The following is a 22,032-nucleotide window of genomic DNA, read 5'->3' on the forward strand; positions in this document are numbered from 1 at the left end:
GAGCTCTTTGTTTCTTGGGACCTCGAACTAGCATCTCTGTTTTGTCCGAATTTAAAAGTAAAACATTTGCCACCATCCACTTCCTTATGTCTGAAACACAGGCTTCCAGGGATGGCAATTTTGCAGCTTCACCATGTTTCATTGAAATGTACAGCTGTGTATCGTCCACATAGCTGTGAAAGTTAACATTATGTTTCCGAATGACATCCCCAAGAAACAAAATATATAGTGAAAACAATAGTGGTCCTAAAAACGAACCTTGAAGAACACTGAAATGTACAGTTGATTTGTCAGTGGACAAACCATCCACAGAGACAAACTGATATCTTTCCGACAGATAAGATCTAAACCAGGCCAGAACTTGTCCGTGTAGACCAATTTGGGTTTCCAATCTCTCCAAAAGAATGTGGTAATCGATGGTATCAAAAGCAGCCACTAAGGTCTAGGAGCACGAGGACAGATGCAGAGCCTGGGTCTGACACCATTAAAAGGTAGATTGTCACCTTCACGAGTACAGCCTCAGTGCTATGATGGGGTCAAAAATCTGACTTAAGCATTTCATATACATTGTTTGTCTTCAGGAAGGCAGTGAGTTGCTGCGCAATAGCTTTTTCAAAACATTTTGAGAGGAATGGGAGATTCGATATAGGCAGATAGTTTTTTTATATTTTCTGGGTCAAGGCTTGGCTTTTTCAAGAGAGGCTTTATTACTGACACTTTTAGTGAGTTTGGTACACATCTGGTGGATAGGGAGCCGTTTATTATGTTCAACATAGGAGGGTCAAGCACAGGAAGCAGCTCTTTCAGTAGTTTAGTTGGAATAAGGTCCAGTATGCAGCTTGAAAGGTTTAGAGGCCATGACTATTTTCATCAATGTGTCAAGAGATATAGTATTAAAAACCTTGAGTGTCTCCCTTGATTCTAGGTCCGGGCAGTGTTGTGCAGACTCAGGACAACTGAGCTTTGGAGAAATACGCAGATCATGATCATGATCTTTTCATCAAAGAACTTCATGAATTTATCACTGCTGAAGTGAAAGCCATCCTCTCTTGGGGAATGCTGCATTTTAGTTAGCTTTGCGACAGTATCAACATTTTTGGGGGGAACTTTCTTATTCTCCTCAATTAAGTTGGAAAATTGGATGATCAGTGAGGGCTCTTCGATACTGCACGGTACTGTGTTTACAAGCTAGTCGGGAGACTTCCAGTTTGGTGTAGCGCCATTTCCGTTCCAATTTTCTGGAAGCTTGCTTCAGGGCTCGGGTATTTTCTGTATACCATGGAGCTAGTTTCTTATGACAAATGTTTTTGGTTTTTAGGGGTGCGACTGCATTTAGGGTATTACGCAAGGTTAAATTTAGTTCCTCAGTTAGGTGGTTAACCATTTTTGTACTCTGACGTCCTTGGGTATGTGGAGGGAGTCTGGAAGGGCATCTAGGAATCTTTGGGTTGTCTGAGAATTTATAGCACGGCGTTTGATGATCCTTAGTTGGGGTCTGAGCAGATTATTTGTTGCGATTGCAAACATAATAAAATGGTGGTTCGATAGTCCAGGATTATGAGGAAAAACTAGAGACAAACTAGGTCCAGGGTATGACTGTGGCAATGAGTAGGTCCGGAGACATGTTGGACAAAACCCACTGAGTTGATGATGGCTCCGAAAGCCTAACGGAGTGGGTCTGTGGACTTTTCCATGTGAATATTAAAGTCACCAAAAATGTGAATATTATCTCCCATAACTACAAGGTCCGATAGGAATTCAGGGAACTCAGTGAGGAACTCTGTATACGGCCCAGGAGGCCTGTAAACAGTAGATATAAAAAGTGATTGAGTAGGCTGCATAGATTTCATGACTAGAAGCTCAAAAGATGAAAACACAGTCATTTTTTTTTCTAAATTGAAATTTGCTATTGTAAATGTGAGCAACACCTCCGCCTTTGTGGGGTGCGCGGAAGATATGGTCACTAGTGTAACCAGGAGGAGAGGCCTCATTTAACACAGTAAATTTATCAGGCTTAAGCCATGTTTCAGTCAGGCCAATCACATCAAGATTATGATCAGTGATTAGTTAATTGACTATAACTGCCTTGGAAGTGAGGGATCTAACATTAAGTAGCCCTATTTTGAGATGCGAGATATCACAATCTCTTTCAATAATGACAGGAATGGAGGAGGTCTTTATTCCAGTGAGATTGCTAAGGCGAACACCGCCATGTTTAGTTTTGCCCAAACTAGATCGAGGCACAGACAAGGTCTCAATGGGGATAGCTGTGCTGACTACACTAACTGTGCTAGTGGCAGACTTCACTAAGCTGGCAGGCTGGCTAACCATTTGCTGTTGATCTGGTGCTTCTGTCCCCAACCAAGGAGGGTCTACAGCAGCACCTACAGTAGATCTTCTGCACAGATTCTGTCAGACCTGGGCTCTGACAGTAAATCTTAGTAAGACAAAAATAATGGTGTTCCAAAAAAGGTCCAGTTGCCAGGACCACAAATATGAATTCCATCTAGACACCGTTGCCCTAGAGCACACAAAAAACTATACAAACCTTGGCCTAAACGTCAGCGCCACAGGTAACTTCCACCACACTGTGAATGAGCTGAGAGACAAGGCAAGAAGGGTCTTCTATGCCATCAAAAGGAACATAAAATTCAACATACCATTTAGGATCTGGCTAAAAATACTTAAATCAGTTATAGAACCCATTGCCTTTTATGGTTGTGAGGTCTGGGGTCCACTCACCAACCAAGAATTCACAAAATCGGACAAACACCAAATTGAGACTCTGCATGCAGAATTCTGCAAAAATATCCTCAGCGTAAAACACCAAATAATGCATGTAGAGCAGAATTATCAAAATCCAGAAAAGAGACATTAAATTCTACAACCACCTAAAAGGAAGCGATTTCCAAACCTTCCATAACAAAGCCATCACCTACAGAGAGATGAACCTGGAGAAGAGTCCCTTAAACAAGCTGGTCCTTGGGCTCTGTTCACAAACAAACAGACCCCACAAAGCCCGAGGACAGCAACACAATTAGACCCAACCAAATCATGAGAAAACAAAAAGATAATTACTTAACACATTGGAAAGAATTAACAAAAAAACAGAATACCTGACCACCGCGAATGACCCAAACTTAAGGAAAGCATTGACTGTGTACAGACTCAGTGAGCATAGCCTTGCGATTGAGAAAGGCCACCGTAGGCAGACCTGGCTCTCAAGAGAAAGACAGGCTATGTGCACACTGCCCACAAAATGAGGTGGAAACTGAGCTGCACTTCCTAACCTCCTGCCAAATGTATGACCATATTAGAGACACATATGTCCCTCAGATTACACAGATCCACAAATGATATGAAAACAAACCAAATTTTGATAAACTCCCTTATCTACAGGGTTAAATACCACAGTGTGCCATCACAGCAGCAATATTTGTGACCTGTTGCCACAAGGAAAGGGCAACCAGAGATGAACAAATACCATTGTAAATACAACCAATATTTATTTTCCCTTGTGTACTTTAACAATTTGCACATAATGACATTTGAAATGTCTTTAATATTTTTTTACTTTTGTGAGTGTAATGTTTACTGTTAATTTTTATTGTTTATTATCTACTTCACTTGCTTGGCAATGTTAACATATGTTTTCCATGCCAATAAAGCCCTTAAATTGAATTTTGAGAGAGAGAGAGAAACAAGAAGGAAACATTAAGGAAAGGCTGTTTGTTGTCCCAAAACAATTACTGTATAGCTACTGAGCCAGATGCTACAGAGACCTAACTGAGACCTTCTGACCCACTGATAACTTAATAGAACCAAAGTAAATAACCTTTAGAGAACTATAAACATACCCATTAAGAAATACTATTTTGAGATTACAGATGACAAAGATTCCCATGCATAATAGAAATATACTGTATGTGATTGTATACAAGTTATAAGCAAGGTTTGAAATGATAATTTTTTGTCAAATATTATATCTTTTTGAGCTTCTTGCGGTCAATTTGCAGTCTAGAATTTATGTTCCGGCCCCATGCCCATCTGCTTAAGAAGAAAATCGGCCTTTAGTTTGCAGAACCAGAGCAGCATGGCTCTTGAGGGAAGTAGGCAGTAGGCCTAGCCTAGGCTGTGCTACTGTAAATTGAGGCTACGGTCTGAGAGCTCGATCGGATTTAAATGGAGTCTCACCCCAGCTGATGAGCAGCAGCAACTGCTCCTGCTAATAAAATACCCTCGTGTCTACTCACCCATATTTATAAAAGGCTGTTGGCTAGTCAAATGGACGTCTAAAGTTGACATTTTTTTGCATTTTAGTTAAGCCTAACCCTTTTCCTAACCTGCTACGTTAATTCTCCTAACGTGCTGCGTAAGTTCTCCTAACCTGCTACAAAAATTCTGACATAAGCCATCTGTCTATTTCATGGTAATTTATGGCACAGCAAAGAGAGAAAAAAGTCCCTTCTTTCAATTTCTATGCAAAATTTCTTTCAATTTCATACCATTACAGCTTAATACTTATTATGTTATTAATATGAAATACTTAGTCGTTACTAATGTATCTTCTCTTTCTTAATTCATGCACCAAAAAAATTATTGTAGACAAGTCTGTACGATTACATAAGACATGATCGGAGTTAATTCCATTTCAATTCAGTCAATTCAGGAAGTAAACAGAAATTCCTATGCTATTTAATAAGGCAATTGACATTGGAATTTCAGTTTACTGTACTTCCTGAATTGATGAATTTAAATGGAATTAACACCAACTTCTAAATACAGTGCATTCGGAAAGTATTCAGACCCCTTGACTTTTTCCACATTTTGTTACATTACAGCCTTATTCTAAAATGTATTGAATACATTTTTGCTCCTCATCAATCTACGCAAAGTGTAGACAAAGCGAAAACAGGTTTTTACATAAGTATTCAGACCCTTTGCTATGAGACTCAAAATTGAGCTCAAGTGCATCCTGTTTCCATTGATCATCCTGGAGATGTTTCTACAACTTGATTGGAGTCCAACTGTGGTAAATTCAATTGACTGGACATGATTTGGAAAGGCACACACCTGTCTATATGAGGTCCCACAGTTGACAGTGCACGTCAGAACAAAAAACAAGCCATGAGTTTGAAGGAATTGTCCGTAGTGCTCCGAGACAGGATTGTGTTGAGGCACAGATCTGGGGAAGGGTACCACAAAATGTCTGCAGCATTGAAGGTCCCCAAGACCACAGTGGCCTCCATCATTCTTAAATGGAAGAAGTTTGGAACCACACAAGACTCTTCCTAGAGCTGGCTGCCCGGCCAAACTGAGCAATCGGGGGAGAAAGGTCTTGGTCGGGGAGGTGACCAAGAACACGATGGTCACTCTGACAGAGCTCCAGAGGTCCTTTGTGGAGATGGGAGAAACTTCCAGAAGGACAACCATCTCTGCAGCACTCCACCAATCAGGCCTTCATGGTAGAGTGGCCAGACAGAAGCCACTCCTTAGTAAAAGGCACATGACTGCCCGCTTGGAGTTTGCCAAAAAGCACCTTAAGGACTCTCAGACCATGAGAAACAAGATTCTCTGGTCTGATGAAACCAAGATTGAACTCTTCGGCCTTAATGCCAAGAGTCACGTCTGGAGGAAATCCATCCCTACGGTGAAGCATGGTGGTTGCAGCATCATGCTATGGGGATGTTTTTCAGCGGCAGGGACAGGGAGACTAGTCAGGATCGAGGGAAAGAAGAACGGAGCAAAGTACAGAGAGATCCTTGATGAAAACCTGCTCCAGAGCAGTCAGGACCTCAGACTGGGGTGAAGGTTCACCTTCCAACAGAACAACGACATTAAGCACACAGCCAAGACAACGCAGGAGTGGCTTCAGACAAGTGTCTGAATGTCCTTGAGTGGCCCAGCAAGAGCCCGGACTTGAACCCGATCGAACATCTCTGGAGAGACCTGAAAATAGCTGTGTGGTGATGCTCCCCATCAAACCTGACAGAGCTTATGAAGATCTGCAGAGAAGAATGTGAGAAACTGCCCAAATACAGGTGTGCCAAGCTTGTAGCGTCACACCAAAGAAGACTCAAGGCTGTAATCGCTGCCGAAGGTGCTTCAACAAAGTACAGAGTAAAGGGTCTGAATACTTATGTAAATGTGATATTTCATATTTTTTTGCAAACAAAAACCTGTTTTTGCTTTGTCATTATCGGGTATTGTGTGTAGATTAATGAGGGGAAAAAACAATTTAATGCATTTTAGAATAAGGTTTTAATGTAATAAAATGTTGAAAAAGTCAAGGGGTCTGAACATTTTCCGAATGCACTGTAAGAGTACACCCTGCAGCAGTGTCTGGTAAAAGTCTAGGTATGTCTAGGTATGCTCAGACAACTGTATGGTGTCCTTAGTATAGTGAGAAGTATGTCAACCTGTATCACATGTATTCCAAGTAATGGTCCAAGCAAGGTGATATATTCATGACATATTTAGGAGCGCTCTACTTTCTCTCAGGAGGCAACAGCGGCTCCCTCTGCTGGCCAGATGAAATAACCTAACCAGAAAAGAATAATTATGCCCTCACTTCTCAAGTGTTGGAAAATGTGTGTTATACAGTAGATAGGGCCTTTCTAGGGTATGTATAAACAAGCCATGTGAGGTAACAGAAACACCGTAATGAAAATAACATTCTGATTGCAGTTATTAACAATGAAAACTGATATAGTGGTGAATTAATAAGAAATGGACCAAAAAATGTATATTAAGACAGAGCATCTCAAGTTGTATAAACACTCACATACTGACATCGTCCACTAGATGGAGGTAGAGGACAAACATCTTGGCTGTGCCATAAAGGGCGTGTTAGAGTAAAAATAGAGTAGCATGAATAGATTTGGAACAGGAAACATGTTCACTGATAAAGATGTGTGCAAACTTTAGATTAGTACCACCCACAGGCTTACATATGACATGCAGATATAATCATTATTAGGCCAAGGAAATTCCTAATAAGTAGGGGATTAAGGCCCTGGTATTGAGGCCTCTCATTTGGGTTTCCCTTCCACAGCTGATATGAGAGGAATCTGCTCTTGACTGGAGTAACGTGAGACAAATGGATGGAGGGGGAAGGAAAAAGAGAGGGAGGAGAGAGGAATATAGACCCTCTAGAGACAAGGATCACAATCCTAAAAGCCCCAATCTTGAGCTCTTGATCTGGGGCCTAGGTTAGATCAATTGAGCTCTTGATCTAGGGCCTGGGTTAGATCAATTGAGTTCTTGATCTGGGTTAGATCAATTGAGCTCTTGATCTGGGGCCTGGGTTAGATACATTAAGCTCTTGATCTGAGTTCTGTGTTAGAAAAATTGAGCTCTTGACCTGGGGCCTGGGTTAGATAAATTGAGATCTTGATCTGGGGCCTGGGTTAGATAAATTGAGATCTTGATCTGGGGGGGGCCTGGGTTAGATAAATTGAGATCTTGATCTGGGGGGGCCTGGGTTAGATAAATTGAGATCTTGATCTGGGGGGGGCCTGGGTTAGATAAATTGAGATCTTGATCTGGGGCCTGGGTTAGATAAATTGAGATCTTGATCTGGGGACTGGGTTAGATATATTGGGGTGCATAACCCTGTTCCTGGAGAGCCAGTAGGTTCACTCCAACACTAGCACACCTGATACTAATAATTAGCTGGTTGAATCAGGTCAGCTATAACTCGGGTTGGAGCAAAAACCTACAAGAGGATAGCTCTCCAGGAACAGGGTTGGAGTTAAAACCTACAGGAGGGTAGCTCTCCAGGAACAGGGTTAGAGTTAAAACCTACAGGAGGGTACCTCTCCAGGAACAGGGTTAGAGTTAAAACCTACAGGAGGGTAGCTCTCCAGGAACAGGGTTGGAGTTAAAACCTACAGGAGGGTAGCTCTCCAGGAACAGGGTTAGAGTTAAAACCTACAGGAGGGTAGCTCTCCAGGAACAGGGTTAGAGTTAAAACCTACAGGAGGGTACCTCTCCAGGAGCAGGGTTGGAGAGCCTTGACCTACACTAATAGACTAATTGAGATAAAGCCAAAGGGTTGTTTAACAGTTCAACATTAGTGAACTCCTCCTTGAAGCAGTGTGTGTGTGTGTGTGTGTGTGTGTGTGTGTGTGTGTGTGTGTGAGCGAGAGAGGGTTTCACCTCAGTGATCTCCTCCTTGAAGACACAGTAGTACACGTTGCTAGTGAGGCTCTCTTCACACCTGTTGGCCTCAGCACTCCAGTTAACACAGCTTCTCTCCAGTCTCTCCAGACGCTCCTGCAGCCGCTGTACAGAGAAACCTGAGTCATGCTGGGACGGCAGGAAAGATAATTTTTGTATCATTAGATAATGATCAGGAAATGTAACAATCTTCAAAAGTACACTAATATTTATTATTTAACATATCATTAGTATGGATTGTCCCTGGGAAAGAAAACGATTAAAGTAAAGTTTAAAATGAATAAAAAATAAACACTCTCAGGGTCAAGACAAACAGCAGTGAATGATGAGGTGTTGCCTTGCAGTCTCACCGACAGTGTTACTGAGAGATGTACAACTTGTACAGGTGTCTGACGTGGCTGTGTGTGTTCTCACCAACTGTTGTACAGTGTTGCTGATATCTCCTCCCAGAGAGATAGCCAGCTTGTACAGGTGTCTGACGTGGCTGTGTGTGTTCTCACCAACTGTTGTACAGTGTTGCTGATATCTCCTCCCAGAGAGATAGCCAGCTTGTACAGGTGTCTGACGTGGCTGTGTCTGTCCTGATGTTGGACCAGCTGGATCTTAGCCTGGCTTGTCTCGCTGAACCCCGTCACAGGCTCCAACATTAACAGCTTATCCAACTGGGGACAAACAATGAACCAATTAGGAGGCTGTTTATGTGTTGCTCTGATCAGAATCTATGTGTGTTTAATGATGTTTGTATATCACCAGCTGTTCAAGAATTGATTTTAAAATGACTAAGTAATGCGGTCATATTCTGTTAGTGTCTTCTGCGGTATCTTTTCTGGGAAACCTGCAAAGCATGCAAAGTATCAATCTTTTATGGTACATTTCTGTATAAAAAGGTCCACGAGGTATCTCCAGGGCATCTGTTAACTGATCCTGTGTTCTTCGGTGTCTACAAAAAAGCTAGATAGGTAAGTAACTCTCTGATAGTTACAGTATTTATGTGACATTTCAAGCTGAACATGTCTGTGAAAGGCAGGGAGCTTTGAGCTATCCTAAACTGATCCCTTGTGTTCTCTCAAACACACAGCAAATATAGTTTTCCATGCCAGACCCAGATACAATGACTCTGAAAAGACTCCCTGATACAGTATGTAAGACTATGAGTGCGTCCCAAATTTCACCCTATTCCCTATATAATGCACCTTATTAGCCCTGGTCAAAAGTAGTGCACTATTCCTTAGGGAATAGGGTGGTACCCAATAGGGTGGTACCGCACCCTTAGACGATGTGTTGTTACCTCGTCATAGATCTGGTGGAACTTCACGGCCATGTTGAGGACAGACTCGTACTCTTTGATTTTATCTTTCACTCTCTGATGAAGGTGAAGCATCTCTGTGACTTTCTCACTCTTCTCTTTTATTGGAATTCCTTTCAGTGCCAACAGTTCTGATGTCTTCACCATATATTCTACCTCTGCATTCAACTGCTACAGAGGACATACAGTAAATAGAGATATAGTAAAATAATAATGCATATTTACCTATAGGATATTACATAATGGACCAGAACACAAATGTAGGCATAGTGTCATGCTACTTAGAGCCACTGTAAAGATACTGTATAGATATGGTAAAGTTTATACTAACTAACTACTAACACAGACTATTGGTACTATTGTAAAAGTATTAAAAATAAAACCATTGGGTTTCTGTAAAAAATATTAGACATAATAATGTTATGATTTCTTCTACCTACTATTTATGACAGACCAATAGGCTATAGTTCTTACCAGGAAGTGGGGCTTAGCTAGGTTAAAGTTCTCCAGTAGCTTGGACACAGTCTGAAGATCACTTCCCAGATCTACTTTAGAGGTCGGGACAAGAACCTCCTCCACACTATTTAGGTCATGAACAGTCTGTTAAAAAAAAATTTAAAAAATTAAAATGTAAAAAACACGGGGGTTCTTGACACTAAATGAGATTGCATTTATGATCAATTGAGAATACATTGGTTGTGATTCAGGAATTTGTAATGGATATATATTGAACAAAAATATAAATGCAGCATGCAACAATTTCATTGATTTTACTGAGTTACAGTTCATATAAGGAAATCAGTCAATTTAAATAAATTCTTTAAGCCCTAATCTATGGATTTCACATGACTGGCAGGGGCGCCTCCATGGGTGGGCCTGGGAGGGCATAGGGCACTCACTGGGGAGCCAGGCCCAGCCAATCAGAATGAGTTTTTCCCCACAAAAGGGCTTTATTACAGACAGAAATACTCCTCAGTTTCATCAGCTGTCCGGGTGGATGGTCTCAGAAGATCCCACAGGGGAAGAAGCCGGGTGTGGAGGTCCTGGGCTGGCGTGGTTACACGTGGTCTGTGAGACCAGTTGGACCAGTCTCACAACTGCTGTGAGACCAGTTGGACATACTGCCAAATTCTCTAAAACGGCGTTGGAGGCGGCTTATGGTAGAGAAATTAACATTCACTTCTCTGGCAACAGCTCTGGTGGACATTCCTGCAGTCAGCATGGCAATTGCACTCTCCCTCAAAACTTGAGACATCTGTGGCATTGTGTTGTGTGACAAAACTGCACATTTTAGAGTGGTCTTTTATTGTCCCCAGCACAAAGTGCACCTGTGTCACACTTGTTAGGTGGATGGATTATCTTGGAAAAGGAGAAATGCTCACTAACAGGGATGTAAACAAAATTGTGCACAAAATTTGGGAGACATTGAAAATGTCTGGGATCTTGTATTTCAGCTCATGAAAAATGGGACCAACACTTTACAATTTGAGTTTATATTTTTGTTCAGTATACATTGCATACTTATTTTTATGTACCTGTTTCAGTTGTTCTTTGTATTTCTTCCACTGTTTCTTGACAGACTTCACCTGACTTACGTGGAGCTGCCAGGAGGTCCAGAGGTCTGACAGATCCACCTTCTTCTTGTTCATCTCCTCCATGATCTTCTCCACCACACCGATGGCTGCCCTCACATTCAGGTTCAGGTTCTCACTCACCTGACGATGTCAACATAAAGAATCCATTGTTATTAGGTACTGGATCTTATCTGTATCCTACAGCCCTTACGAAGGGCTCCTGGATGTTGGTGGAATTTATTTTTCAAAAGCAAGACATAATAAACCATGCTAACCATACTTATAATGAAATGCAATAATCAATGGTTGTAAGGTTTGTCTAATTTAGGCATGACTGTTTTATCGTCATTTAGTTTTAAAAAGCAATAACTTTTTAAAATTAAATGACAACAAAACAGATATCATGCTCATCAAGAAACTGGGTCAACTCAACAGGACAATCGACGTCTGCACCATCCACTCCAACTCCACAGTCAGGAACTGGGTGTTACATTTGACCCCCACTCTGTCAATTGGACACAAAATCCAAAACATCACCAAGTCAACCTTCTTCCACCTCAAAAACATCTCACGACTCAGACCCTCTCTAACTGACTCCACTGCTGAAACCCTGTTTAGTTCACTGCCCTGGTTAGTCTGTCATTATGTTTAGTGCTGTCCATGGTTAGTCTGTCCTTAGATTTGGTGTACTTTTATATACTGTACTTACTTATTTAAATGTGTGATATTGTTGCTTTTTATCCTGCTGATTATCTTGTGTATGTAAAGTGACTTGGGGTGTCTTGAAAAGCGCTTAAAATAAAATAAAATGTATTATTATTATTATTATGTGCAGGCAGAAAAGCAATGGCTTATAGGAAGGCTCAACGTTAGCAACGTTAACCTGGATAACAGTGCATGGCGGGGTTGAGGCTTAATAATTTCTCTCACCATGTTTGAGTAGTTGATGTAGTTGTTTCCCAGGTCCAGCATGGTGAGGAAGCGTTCCAACATGGACTGCCACTTAGCGTCAGCTATCTCAGATGTGACTAAACTCTCCTCGTTCTCCTCCTCCTCTTGCTTCCTGTTATAGCTTTCATGTAGACTCTGCATCTGTTCCTCCACCTGAACAAGCATTGGAGTCACACATTTCAGAATATTACATTTCAGCAATGTTGTGGAGTAGTGAACTACAAGTAGTTCAACTAGTAATTAAACTACTTTTTGCAGTAGCTTGGTGGTAGTTGAACTAAATTCAAATCTAGGTAGTGTTTTCAGTAGTTAATGACTTTTTTTGCCATGTAGTTGTGCAGCTAACTACTGGAACTGAACACTACTCTTCTTGCAAAAGGAAATTAAAATATGGGTGAAGTAAGCAATCGTTTACTTTCTTTTACGGCATGCGACCTGCCTGATTCTCACTTGAAACATTGTTTTTGTTTAATAGGCTAAATTACACATTTTGTTAACATACGATCCCAAAGTGATCTGTTCTTGCAATGTGTCATCTATGACATTTCAGATTTACATATGATAGTTTTTCATGAAGTAGTTTGAACTATATTTTTCTTATTAAGCGTAGCTTTAGTCTAGCTTAACTTCTTCTAGGGTTAAGTAGCTTGCAGCTTGGTAAAATTATATTTTCAGAGTAGCTTCCCCAACACTGCATTTCAGATTGATTTCCATTTTGGGTATTGACACATTTCAGTTAAATTACCTGTGCTTTCAACATAATATGAATGAAATACATACAAAGTTTAATGTACACTGTACATAACTATGTAACAATATTTAGTCAGACACCACTGTACCAAACTAACTATACAGATATTTAAAAACCATAAGCTTGCTAAGTTTCATGAAATGATAAGAGAAAATAACCTCCTCTGCAATTCGCAAGAAGCCCACGTATGGTTGGATATTCTCGATGCGAGATGTGATGTTTCTGGTGACTGTCTTCAGCTCATCCTCTAGCAGTGATGCTTTGTTGGAGAACTCAGTGGCTTCAGGACACCCCAGTGTTCTCAGTTCCTTTATCAGCTCTGCCATGGCCTCTGTCTCACTGGCTGTTTGCTGAAAACCAAATGGCCAGGGTTGAGAAAACTCTATGGTAACACATACGCTATATATACACAAAAGTATGTGGACAGCCCTTCAAATTTGTGAATTTGGCTATTTCAGCCACACCTGTTGCTGACAGGTGTATAAAATCGAGCACACATCCATGGAATCTCCATAGACAAACATTGGCTGTAGAATGGCCACAATGAAGAGCTAAGTGACTTTCAACGTAGCACCGTCATAGGATGCCACCTTTCCAATGAGTCAGGTCGTCAAATTTCTGCCCTGTTAGAGCTGTCTCAGTCAACTGTAAGTGCTGTTATTGTGAAGTGGAAATGTCTAAGAGCAAAAACGGCTCACCCGTGAAGTGGTAAGCCACACAAGGTCAAAGAACGGCACCGCCGAGTGCTGAAGCACCCTGAGGGGAAAAAATCATCTGTCCTTGGTTACAACACTCACTACCGAGTTCCAAACTGCCTCTGGAAGTCAGCACAATAACTGTTCATCGGGAGCTTCATGAAATGGGTTTCCATGGCCGAGCAGCCGCACACAAGTCTAAGATCACCATGCACAATGCCAAGTGTCGGCTGGAGTGGTGTACAGTCGTGGCCAAAAGTTTTGAGAATGACACAAATATTAATTTTTGCAAAGTTTGCTGCTTCAGTGTCTTTAGATATTTTTGTCAGATGTTACCATGAAATACTGAAGTATAATTATAAGCATTTCTGTCACGACTTCCGCCGAAGTCTGTCCCTCTCCTTGTTCGGGCGGCGTTCGGCGGTCGACGTCACCGGCTTTCTAGCCACCACCGATCCACTTTTAATTTTCCATTTGTTTTGTCTTTGTTTTACACACCTGGTTTCAATCCCCCAATTACTTGTTCATTATTTAACCCTCTGTTCCCCCATGGTTGTTTGTGAGTGATTGTTTGTCTCGTATACGGTCCGTTATTGTGGGCTCGGAATATTGTGTTGTATTTGTGAATACAATACGTTGATTACTCATATCTGCTGTCCTGCGCCTGACTCTCTACACCAGCTACTGTCACAGGCGTCATAATGAGTAGACCAAGGTGCAGCGTGGAATATGTTCATCTCGTAGTTTTAATGAAAGAAGAATGAACACTTACAAAATTAAACCAAAAAATTACAGCAGACAGTTCCGTCAGGTACTTTACAACTAAACGGAAAATAACTACCCACCAAAAACAAAGGAAAAACAGGCTGCCTAAGTATGGCTTCCAATCAGAGACAACGATAGACACCTGCCTCTGATTGGAAACCATACCCGGCCAAAACATAGAAAACAAAACAGACTGTCCACCCACCTATCACACCCTGGCCTAGCTAAACAGAGAAAACACAGCTCTCCTAGGTCAGAGCGTGACAGCTACATACAGGACCGATTACAGAATCACTCACCTTTCAAAAAAAAAGTCAGCAGGAGCAGACGCCCTCCGCGGTAGAGGAGCGCGTCCAGCAGCACGTGACCATGTTGCAACGTCTGGGCACCACCATGGATCGCGTGCTGCAGACGATGGATCGTTGGGAGAGAGGAGGAGGTCGTCCAGCGCCTCCACAAGCCCCACTACAGCAGGAGTGGGCCAACGCCGTATGGAGTGAAGGACACGCGGCGTTGGACCATTACACAGAGTTCACCCGCCGCTTTCGAGCAGTTTTCGACCACCCACCTGAGGGTTCAGCGGCGGGTGAAGATCTGTTCCACCTGAGGCCGGGGACGAGGAGTGTGCAGGATTTCGAATTGGACTTCCGGACCCTGGCCGCCAGCGTGGGATGGAACGACAGGTCCCTGATTGATCACTACCGGTGCAGTCTGCGCGAGGACGTCGAGGCCTGCCGAGACACCACCCTCACGTTGGACCAGCTGGTGGACCTGTCCATCCGGCTGGACAACCTGCTGGCTACCCGCGGACGTCCGGATCGGGGCCTGTCAGTTCCATCCCCCAGCACCTCCGTTCCGACGCTCATGGAGTTGGGAGGTGCTGCGCTTAGGGCGACCGGAGGAGGGGCCATTCCCTGCACCATCTGTGGCCGCAGAGGGCACACTGCTGGTCGGTGCTGGGGGGGTTCCTCAGGGAGTCGAGGCAACAGGCAGGGCACTGTCGTGTCACCCCAGGTGAGTCGGCACCAGGCTCACCCAGAGCCCCCTGTTGCTCACATGTATGTGTTTATTACATTTCCTGAGTTTTCCCCGCATGCCCAGCACAAGGCGCTTGTAGATTCAGGCGCAGCTGGGAATTTTATTGACTGTTCATTTGCCCATAGTTTAGGGATCCCCCTTGTTCCTGTGGATATGCCCTTCCCTGTGCACGCCCTAGATAAGCGACCATTAGGGTCAGGGCTGATTAGGGAGACCACCGCTTCACTAGATATGGTTACGCAGAAGGGTCACAAGGAGAGAATCAGTCTCTTCCTTATTGATTCTCCTGTGTTACCCGTGGTGCTGGGCCTACCCTGGTTGGCCTGTCATGACCCCACTATTTCGTGGCAACAGAGGACTCTCAAGGGGTGGTCACGAAAGTGCTCAGGGAGGTGTGTAGGGGTTTCCATCGGTGCGACTACGGTGGAAAGTCCAGACCAGGTCTCCACCGTGCGCATCATATCAGAATATGCCGATTTGGCTCTCGCCTTCTGTAAGAAGAATGCGACTCAATTACCACCCGATCGACAGGGGGATTGTGCGATAAATCTCCTGGTAGACGCAGCACTTCCCAGGAGTCACGTGTATCCTCTGTCACAGGAGGAGACGGCGGCTATGGAAACATATGTCTCCGAATCCCTGGGGCAGGGATACATTCGGCCATCCACTTCACCTGCCTCCTCGAGTTTCTTTTTTGTGAAGAAGAACAATGGAGGTCTGCGCCCGTGTATTGACTATCGGGGTATCAATCAGATCACTGTGAGGTACAGCTACCCGCTGCCTCTCATCGCCAGTGCGATCGAGTCAATGCACAGGGCGCGCTTCTTCACAAAATTGGATCTCAGGAGCGCTTACAACCTGGTGCGTATCCGTGAGGGGGACGAGTGGAAGACGGCATTTATTACCACCTCAGGGCACTATGAGTACCTCGTCATGCCGTACGGGTTGATGAATGCTCCAATAGTCTTCCAGGCCTTTGTTGACGAGATTTTCCGGGACCTGCACGGGCAGGGTGTAGTGGTGTATATCGACGACATTCTGATATACTCCGCTACACGCGCCGAGCATGTGTCCCTGGTGCGCAGGGTGCTTGGTAGACTGTTGGAGCATGACCTGTACGTCAAGCCTGAGAAATGTCTGTTCTTCCAACAGTCCGTCTCCTTCCTAGGGTACCGCATTTCCACTTCAGGGGTGGAGATGGAGAGTGACCGCATTTCAGCCGTGCGTAATTGGCCGACTCCCACCACGGTAAAGGAAGTGCATCGGTTTCTAGGGTTTGCCAACTACTACCGGAGGTTTATCAGGGGTTTTGGTCAGGTAGCGGCTCCCATTACCTCACTGCTGAAGGGGGGACCGGTGCGGCTGCAGTGGTCGGCTGAGGCGGACAGGGCTTTTGGTCACCTGAAGGCTCTGTTTACCTCGGGTCCCGTGCTGGCTCATCCGGATCCCTCTTTGGCGTTCATAGTGGAGGAGGACGCGTCCGAGGCTGGGATAGGAGCCGTGTTCTCTCAGCGCTCGGGCATGCCACCAAAGCTCCGCCCCTGTGCTGTCTTTTCGAAGAAGCTCAGCCCGGCGGAGCGAAACTATGATTAAAAAAATATATATATATATTTTTCACCTTTATTTAACCAGGTAAGCTAGTTGAGAACAAGTTCTCATTTACAACTGCGACCTGGCCAAGATAAAGCAAAGCAGAGCGACAAAAACAACAACACAGAGTTAGATGGAATAAACAAACGTACAGTCAACACAATAGAAAAAAAGTCTATATACAGTGTGTGCAAATGGCATGAGGAGGTATGGCAATAAATAGGCCATAGTAGCAAAGTAATTAGAATTTAGCAGATTAACACTGGAGTGATAGATGAGCAGATGATGATGAGCAGATGATGGTGTGTAAATAATGATACTGGTGTGCAAAAGAGCAGCAAAGTAAATAAAAACAATACGAGGATGAGGTAGGTAAATTGGGTGGGCTATTTACAGATGGACTATGTACAGCTGCAGCGATCGGTTAGCTGCTCAGATAGCTGATGTTTAAAGTTAGTGAGGGAAATGTAAGTCTCCAGCTTCAGCGATTTTTGCAATTCGTTCCAGTCACTGGCAGCAGAGAACTGGAAGAAAAGGCGGCCAAAGGAGATGTTGGCTTTGACCAGTGAGCTGAGATAAGGCGGAGCTTTACCTAGCATAGACTTGTAGATGACCTTGAGCCAGTGGGTCTGACGACGAATATGTAGCGAGGGCCAGCCGACTAGAGCATACAGGTCGCAGTGGTGGGTGGTATAAGGCGCTTTGGTAACAACACGGATGGCACTGTGATAGACTGCATCTAATTTGCTGAGTAGAGTATTGGAAGCTATTTTCTAGATGACATCGCCGAAGGCGAGGATCGGTAGGATAGTCAGTTTTACTAGGGTAAGTTTGGCGGCGTGAGTGAAGGAGGCTTTGTTGCGAAATAGAAAGCCGATTCTAGATTTTATTTTGGATTGGAGATGTTTGATATGAGAGTTTACAGTCTAGCCAGACACCTAGGTATTTGTAGTTGTCCACGTATTCTAGGTCAGAACCATCCACAGTAGTGATGCTAGTCGGGCGGGCGCGGGCAGCGAACGGTTGAAAAGCATGCATTTGGTTTTGCTAGCGTTTAAGAGCAGTTGGATGCCACGGAAGGAGTGTTGTATGGCATTGAAGCTTGCTTGGAGGTTAGTTAACAGTGTCCAAAGAAGGGCCAGATGTATACAGAATGGTGTCGTCTGCGTAGAGGTGGAGAGAGCGACATCGTTGATATATACAGAGAAAAGAGTCGGCCCGAGAATTGAACCCTGTGGTACCCCCATAGAGACTGCCAGAGGTCCGGACAACAGGCCCTCCGATTTTACACACTGAACTCTATCTGCGAAGTAGTTGGTGAACCAGGCGAGGCAGTCATTTGAGAAACCAAGGCTATTGAGTCTGCTGATAAGAATACGGTGATTGACAGAGTTGAAAGCCTTGGCCAGGTCGATGAAGACGGCTGCACAGTACTGTCTTTTATCGATGGCGGTTATGATATAATTTAGTACCTTGAGCGTGGCTGAGGTGCACCCGTGACCAGCTCGGAAACCGGATTGGTGAGATTCAAAATGGTCGGTGATCTGTTTATTAACTTGGCTTTCAAAGACTTTAAAAAGGCAGGGCAGGATGGATGTAGGTCTGTAACAGTTTGGGTCTAGAGTGTCACCCCCTTTGAAGAGGGCAATGACCGCGGCAGCTTTCCAATCTTTAGGGTAATAGGGGTTGCAACAATGGCGGTGGATAATTTTAGAAAGAGAGGGTCCAGATTGTCTAGCCCAGCTGATTTGTACGTGTCCAGGTTTTGCAGCTCTTTCAGAACATCTGCGATCTGGATTTGGGTGAAGGAGAAGCTGGGGAGGCTCGGGCAAGTAGCTGCGAGGGGTGCGGAGCTGTTGGCGGGGGTTGAGGTAGCCAGGAGGAAAGCATGGCCAGCCGTAGAGAAATGCTCATTGAAATGTTCGATTATCATGGATTTATCGGTGGTGACCATGTTGCCTAGCCTCAGTGCAGTGGGCAGCTGGGAGGAGGTGCTCTTTTTGGAGTTAGAGCTACAGGATGCAAATTTCTGTTTGAAAAAGCTAGCATTTGCTTTACGGACTGATTGTGTGTATTGGTTCCTGACTTCCCTGAACAGTTGCATATCGCAGGGACTATTCGATCTTATTGCAGTCCGCCACAGGATGTTTTTGTGCTGGTCGAGGGCAGTCAGGTCTGGAGTGAACCAAGGGCTATATCTGTTCTTAGTTCTACATTTTTTGAAAGGGGCATGCTTATTTAAGATGGTGAGGAAATGACTTTTAAACAATGACCAGGCATCCTCGACTGACGGGATGAGGTCAATATCCTTCCAGGATACCTGGGCCAGGTCGATTAGAAAGGCCTGCTCACAGAAGTGTTTTAGGGTCTGAAGGCGTGGAGACATTGGCTTGAGGGGGCTAAACACCCTTTTCTCATCTGGACTGACCACCGCAATCTGGAGTACATCCGGGCGGCAAGGAGACTGAACCCTCGCCAGGCAAGGTGGGCCATGTTCTTTACCCGTTTTGTTTTCACTCTGTCCTACAGACCAGGTTCCCAGAACACTAAGGCAGACGCACTGTCCCGGATGAATGACACAGAGGAGCGGTCCATGGATCACACTCCCATACTTCTGGCCTCTTGCCTGGTGGCACCGGTAGTGTGGGAGCTGGACGTGGACATCGAGCGGGCGTTACACACAGAGCCCACTCCCCCCAAGTATCCAGCTGGGCGTTTGCTGTCCGCGACCGTTTGATCTATTGGGCCCACACGTCACCCTCCTCTGGTCATCCTGGCATCGGTCGTACGGTGCGTTACCTTAGTGGGAAGTACTGGTGGTCCACGTTGGCCAAGGACGTGAGGGTTTATGTTTCCTCCTGCTCGGTGTGCGCCCAGTGCAAGGCTCCCAGGCACCTGCCCAGAGGGAAGTTACAACCCTTACCCGTTCCATAACGGCCGTGGTCGCACCTGTCGGTGGACTTCCTGACGGATCTTCCTCCCTCACAGGGCAACACCACGGTCCTGGTCGTTGTGGATCGGTTTTCTAAGTCCTGCCGTCTCCTCCCTTTGCCCAGTCAGCCTACGGCCCTACAGACTGCGGAGGCCCTGTTCACTCACGCCTTCCGGCACTACGGGGTGCCTGAGGACATAGTCTCTGATCGGGGTCCCCAGTTCACGTCCAGGGTATGGAGGGCGTTCATGGAACGTGTAAGGGTCTCAGTCAGCCTCACCTCAGGTTTTCACCCCGAGAGTAACGGGCAGGTGGAGAGAGTAAACCAGGATGTGGGTAGGTTTCTGCGGTCATATTGCCAGGACCGGCCGGGGGAGTGGGCAGCGTTCATCCCCTGGGCAGAGATCGCCCAAAACTCACTCCACTAACCTCTCCCCCTTCCAGTGCAAACTGGGGTATCAGCCGGTTCTGGCACCTTGGCATCAGAGCCAGATCGAAGCTCCTGCGGTGGACGAATGGTTTAAGCGCTCGAAGGAGACCTGGGACGCCGCTCATGTGCACCTGCAACAGGCCGTGAGGTGGCAGAATGCGAGCGCCAACCGCCACCGCAGTGAGGCCCCGGTGTTTGCACCGGGGGACCGGGTCTGGCTCTTGACCCGAAACCTGCCCCGCCGGAAACTGGGTCCGCGGTTTGTGGGGCAATTCAAAGTCCTAAGGAGACTGAATGAGGTATGCCACAGGTTACAGCTTCCCCCAGATTACCGTATTAATCCCTCGTTCCATGTGTCTCTCCTCAGGCGGGTGGTGGCTGGTCCCCTCCAGGAGTCTGAGGTGCGGGAAGTTCCTCCGCCCCCCCTCTGGACATCGAGGGGGCCCCCGGCGTATGCTGTTCAAGCCATCCTGGACTTGAGGCGTCGGGCGAGGGGCCTTCAGTAACTCGTGGAGTGGGAGGGGTACAGTCCGGAGGAGAGATTCTGGGTGCCGGTGGAGGGCGTCTTGGACCCTTCGTTGCTGCGGGAGTTCCACCGTCTCCACCCGGATCGCCAAGCGCCTCGTCCTCCGGGTCGTCCCCGAGGTCGGTGTCGGTGTGCTGCTGGAGCCACGCATCAAGGGGTGGGGGGTACTTTCACGACTTCCGCCGAAGTCGGTCCCTCTCCTTGTTCAGGCGGCGTTCGGCGGTTGACGTCACCGGCTTTCTAGCCACCGCCGATCCACTTTTCATTGTCTATGTTTTACACACCTGGTTTCAATCCCCCAATTACTTGTTCATTATTTAACCCTCTGTTCCCCCATGGTTGTTTGTGAGTGATTGTTTGTCTCGTATACGGTCCGTTATTGTGGGCTCGGAATATTGTGTTGTATTTGTGAATACTAGAGTAAATACGTTGATTACTCATATCTGCTGTCCTGCGCCTGACTCTCTACACCAGCTACACACAGGCCCGATTACAATTACACGAAGTCAATATTTGCACTGTTGACCCTTCTTTTTGAAGACCTCTGCAATGCGCCCTGGCATGCTGTCAATTAACTTCTGGGCCACATCCTCACTGATGGCAGCCCATTCTTGCATAATCAATGCTTGGAGTTTGTCAGAATTTGTGGGTTTTTGTTTGTCCACCCGCCTCTTGAGGATTGACCACAAGTTCTCAATGGTATTAAGGTCTGGGGAGTTTCCTGGCCGTGGACCCAAAATATTGATGTTTTGTTCCCCGAGCCAACTTTTGCCTTATGACAAGGTGCTCCATCATGCTGGAAAAGGCATTGTTCGTCACCAAACTGTTCCTGGATGGTTGGGAGAAGTTGCTCTCAGAGGATGTGTTGGTACCGGTCTTTATTCATTGCTGTGTTCTTAGGCAAAATTGTGAGTGAGCCCACTCCCTTGGCTGAGAAGCAACCCCACACATGAATGGTCTCAGGATGCTTTACTGTTGGCATGACACAGGACTGATGGTACTGCTCACCTTGTCTTCTACGGACAAGCTTTTTTCCGGATGCCCCAAACAATTGGAAAGGGGATTCATCAGAGAAAATTACTTTACCCCAGTCCTCAGCAGTCCAATTCCTGTACCTTTTGCAGAATATCAGTCTGTCCCTGATGTTTTTCCTGGAGAGAAGTGGCTTCTTTGCTGCCCTTCTTGACACCAGGCCATCCTCCAAAAGTCTTCGCCTCACTGTGCGTGCAGATGCACTCACACCTGCCTGTTGCCATTCCTGAGCAAGCTCTGTACTGGTGGTGCCCCGATCCC

The 22,032-nt window shown here is 45.4% G+C and overlaps 1 protein-coding gene across 5 annotated transcripts in view; it reads right to left on the minus strand.

The window, feature by feature from the left end:
* The window catches only part of LOC115155653 (coiled-coil domain-containing protein 141), a 66,149-nt gene that overhangs the window by 18,570 nt on the left and 25,547 nt on the right, over positions 1 to 22,032 (minus strand). For 4 of the 5 annotated variants that reach the window (XM_029702499.1, XM_029702498.1, XM_029702496.1 and 1 more), the window contains exons 11-17: positions 12,922 to 13,113; positions 11,992 to 12,165; positions 11,023 to 11,202; positions 9,962 to 10,087; positions 9,470 to 9,658; positions 8,682 to 8,843; positions 8,161 to 8,310 (exon numbers count right to left, since the gene is read on the minus strand). In XM_029702499.1, coding sequence (XP_029558359.1) covers positions 8,161 to 8,310; positions 8,682 to 8,843; positions 9,470 to 9,658; positions 9,962 to 10,087; positions 11,023 to 11,202; positions 11,992 to 12,165; positions 12,922 to 13,113 — 1,173 coding nt within the window. Of the gene's footprint in view, positions 1 to 8,160; positions 8,311 to 8,595; positions 8,622 to 8,681; positions 8,844 to 9,469; positions 9,659 to 9,961; positions 10,088 to 11,022; positions 11,203 to 11,991; positions 12,166 to 12,921; positions 13,114 to 22,032 lie in introns of all 5 variants that reach the window. The other variant, XM_029702497.1, reaches the window with a different exon arrangement.

This window comes from Salmo trutta, chromosome 20 (assembly GCF_901001165.1).
Source record: "Salmo trutta chromosome 20, fSalTru1.1, whole genome shotgun sequence".
In the NCBI taxonomy this organism is placed as follows: Eukaryota; Metazoa; Chordata; class Actinopteri; order Salmoniformes; family Salmonidae; genus Salmo; species Salmo trutta.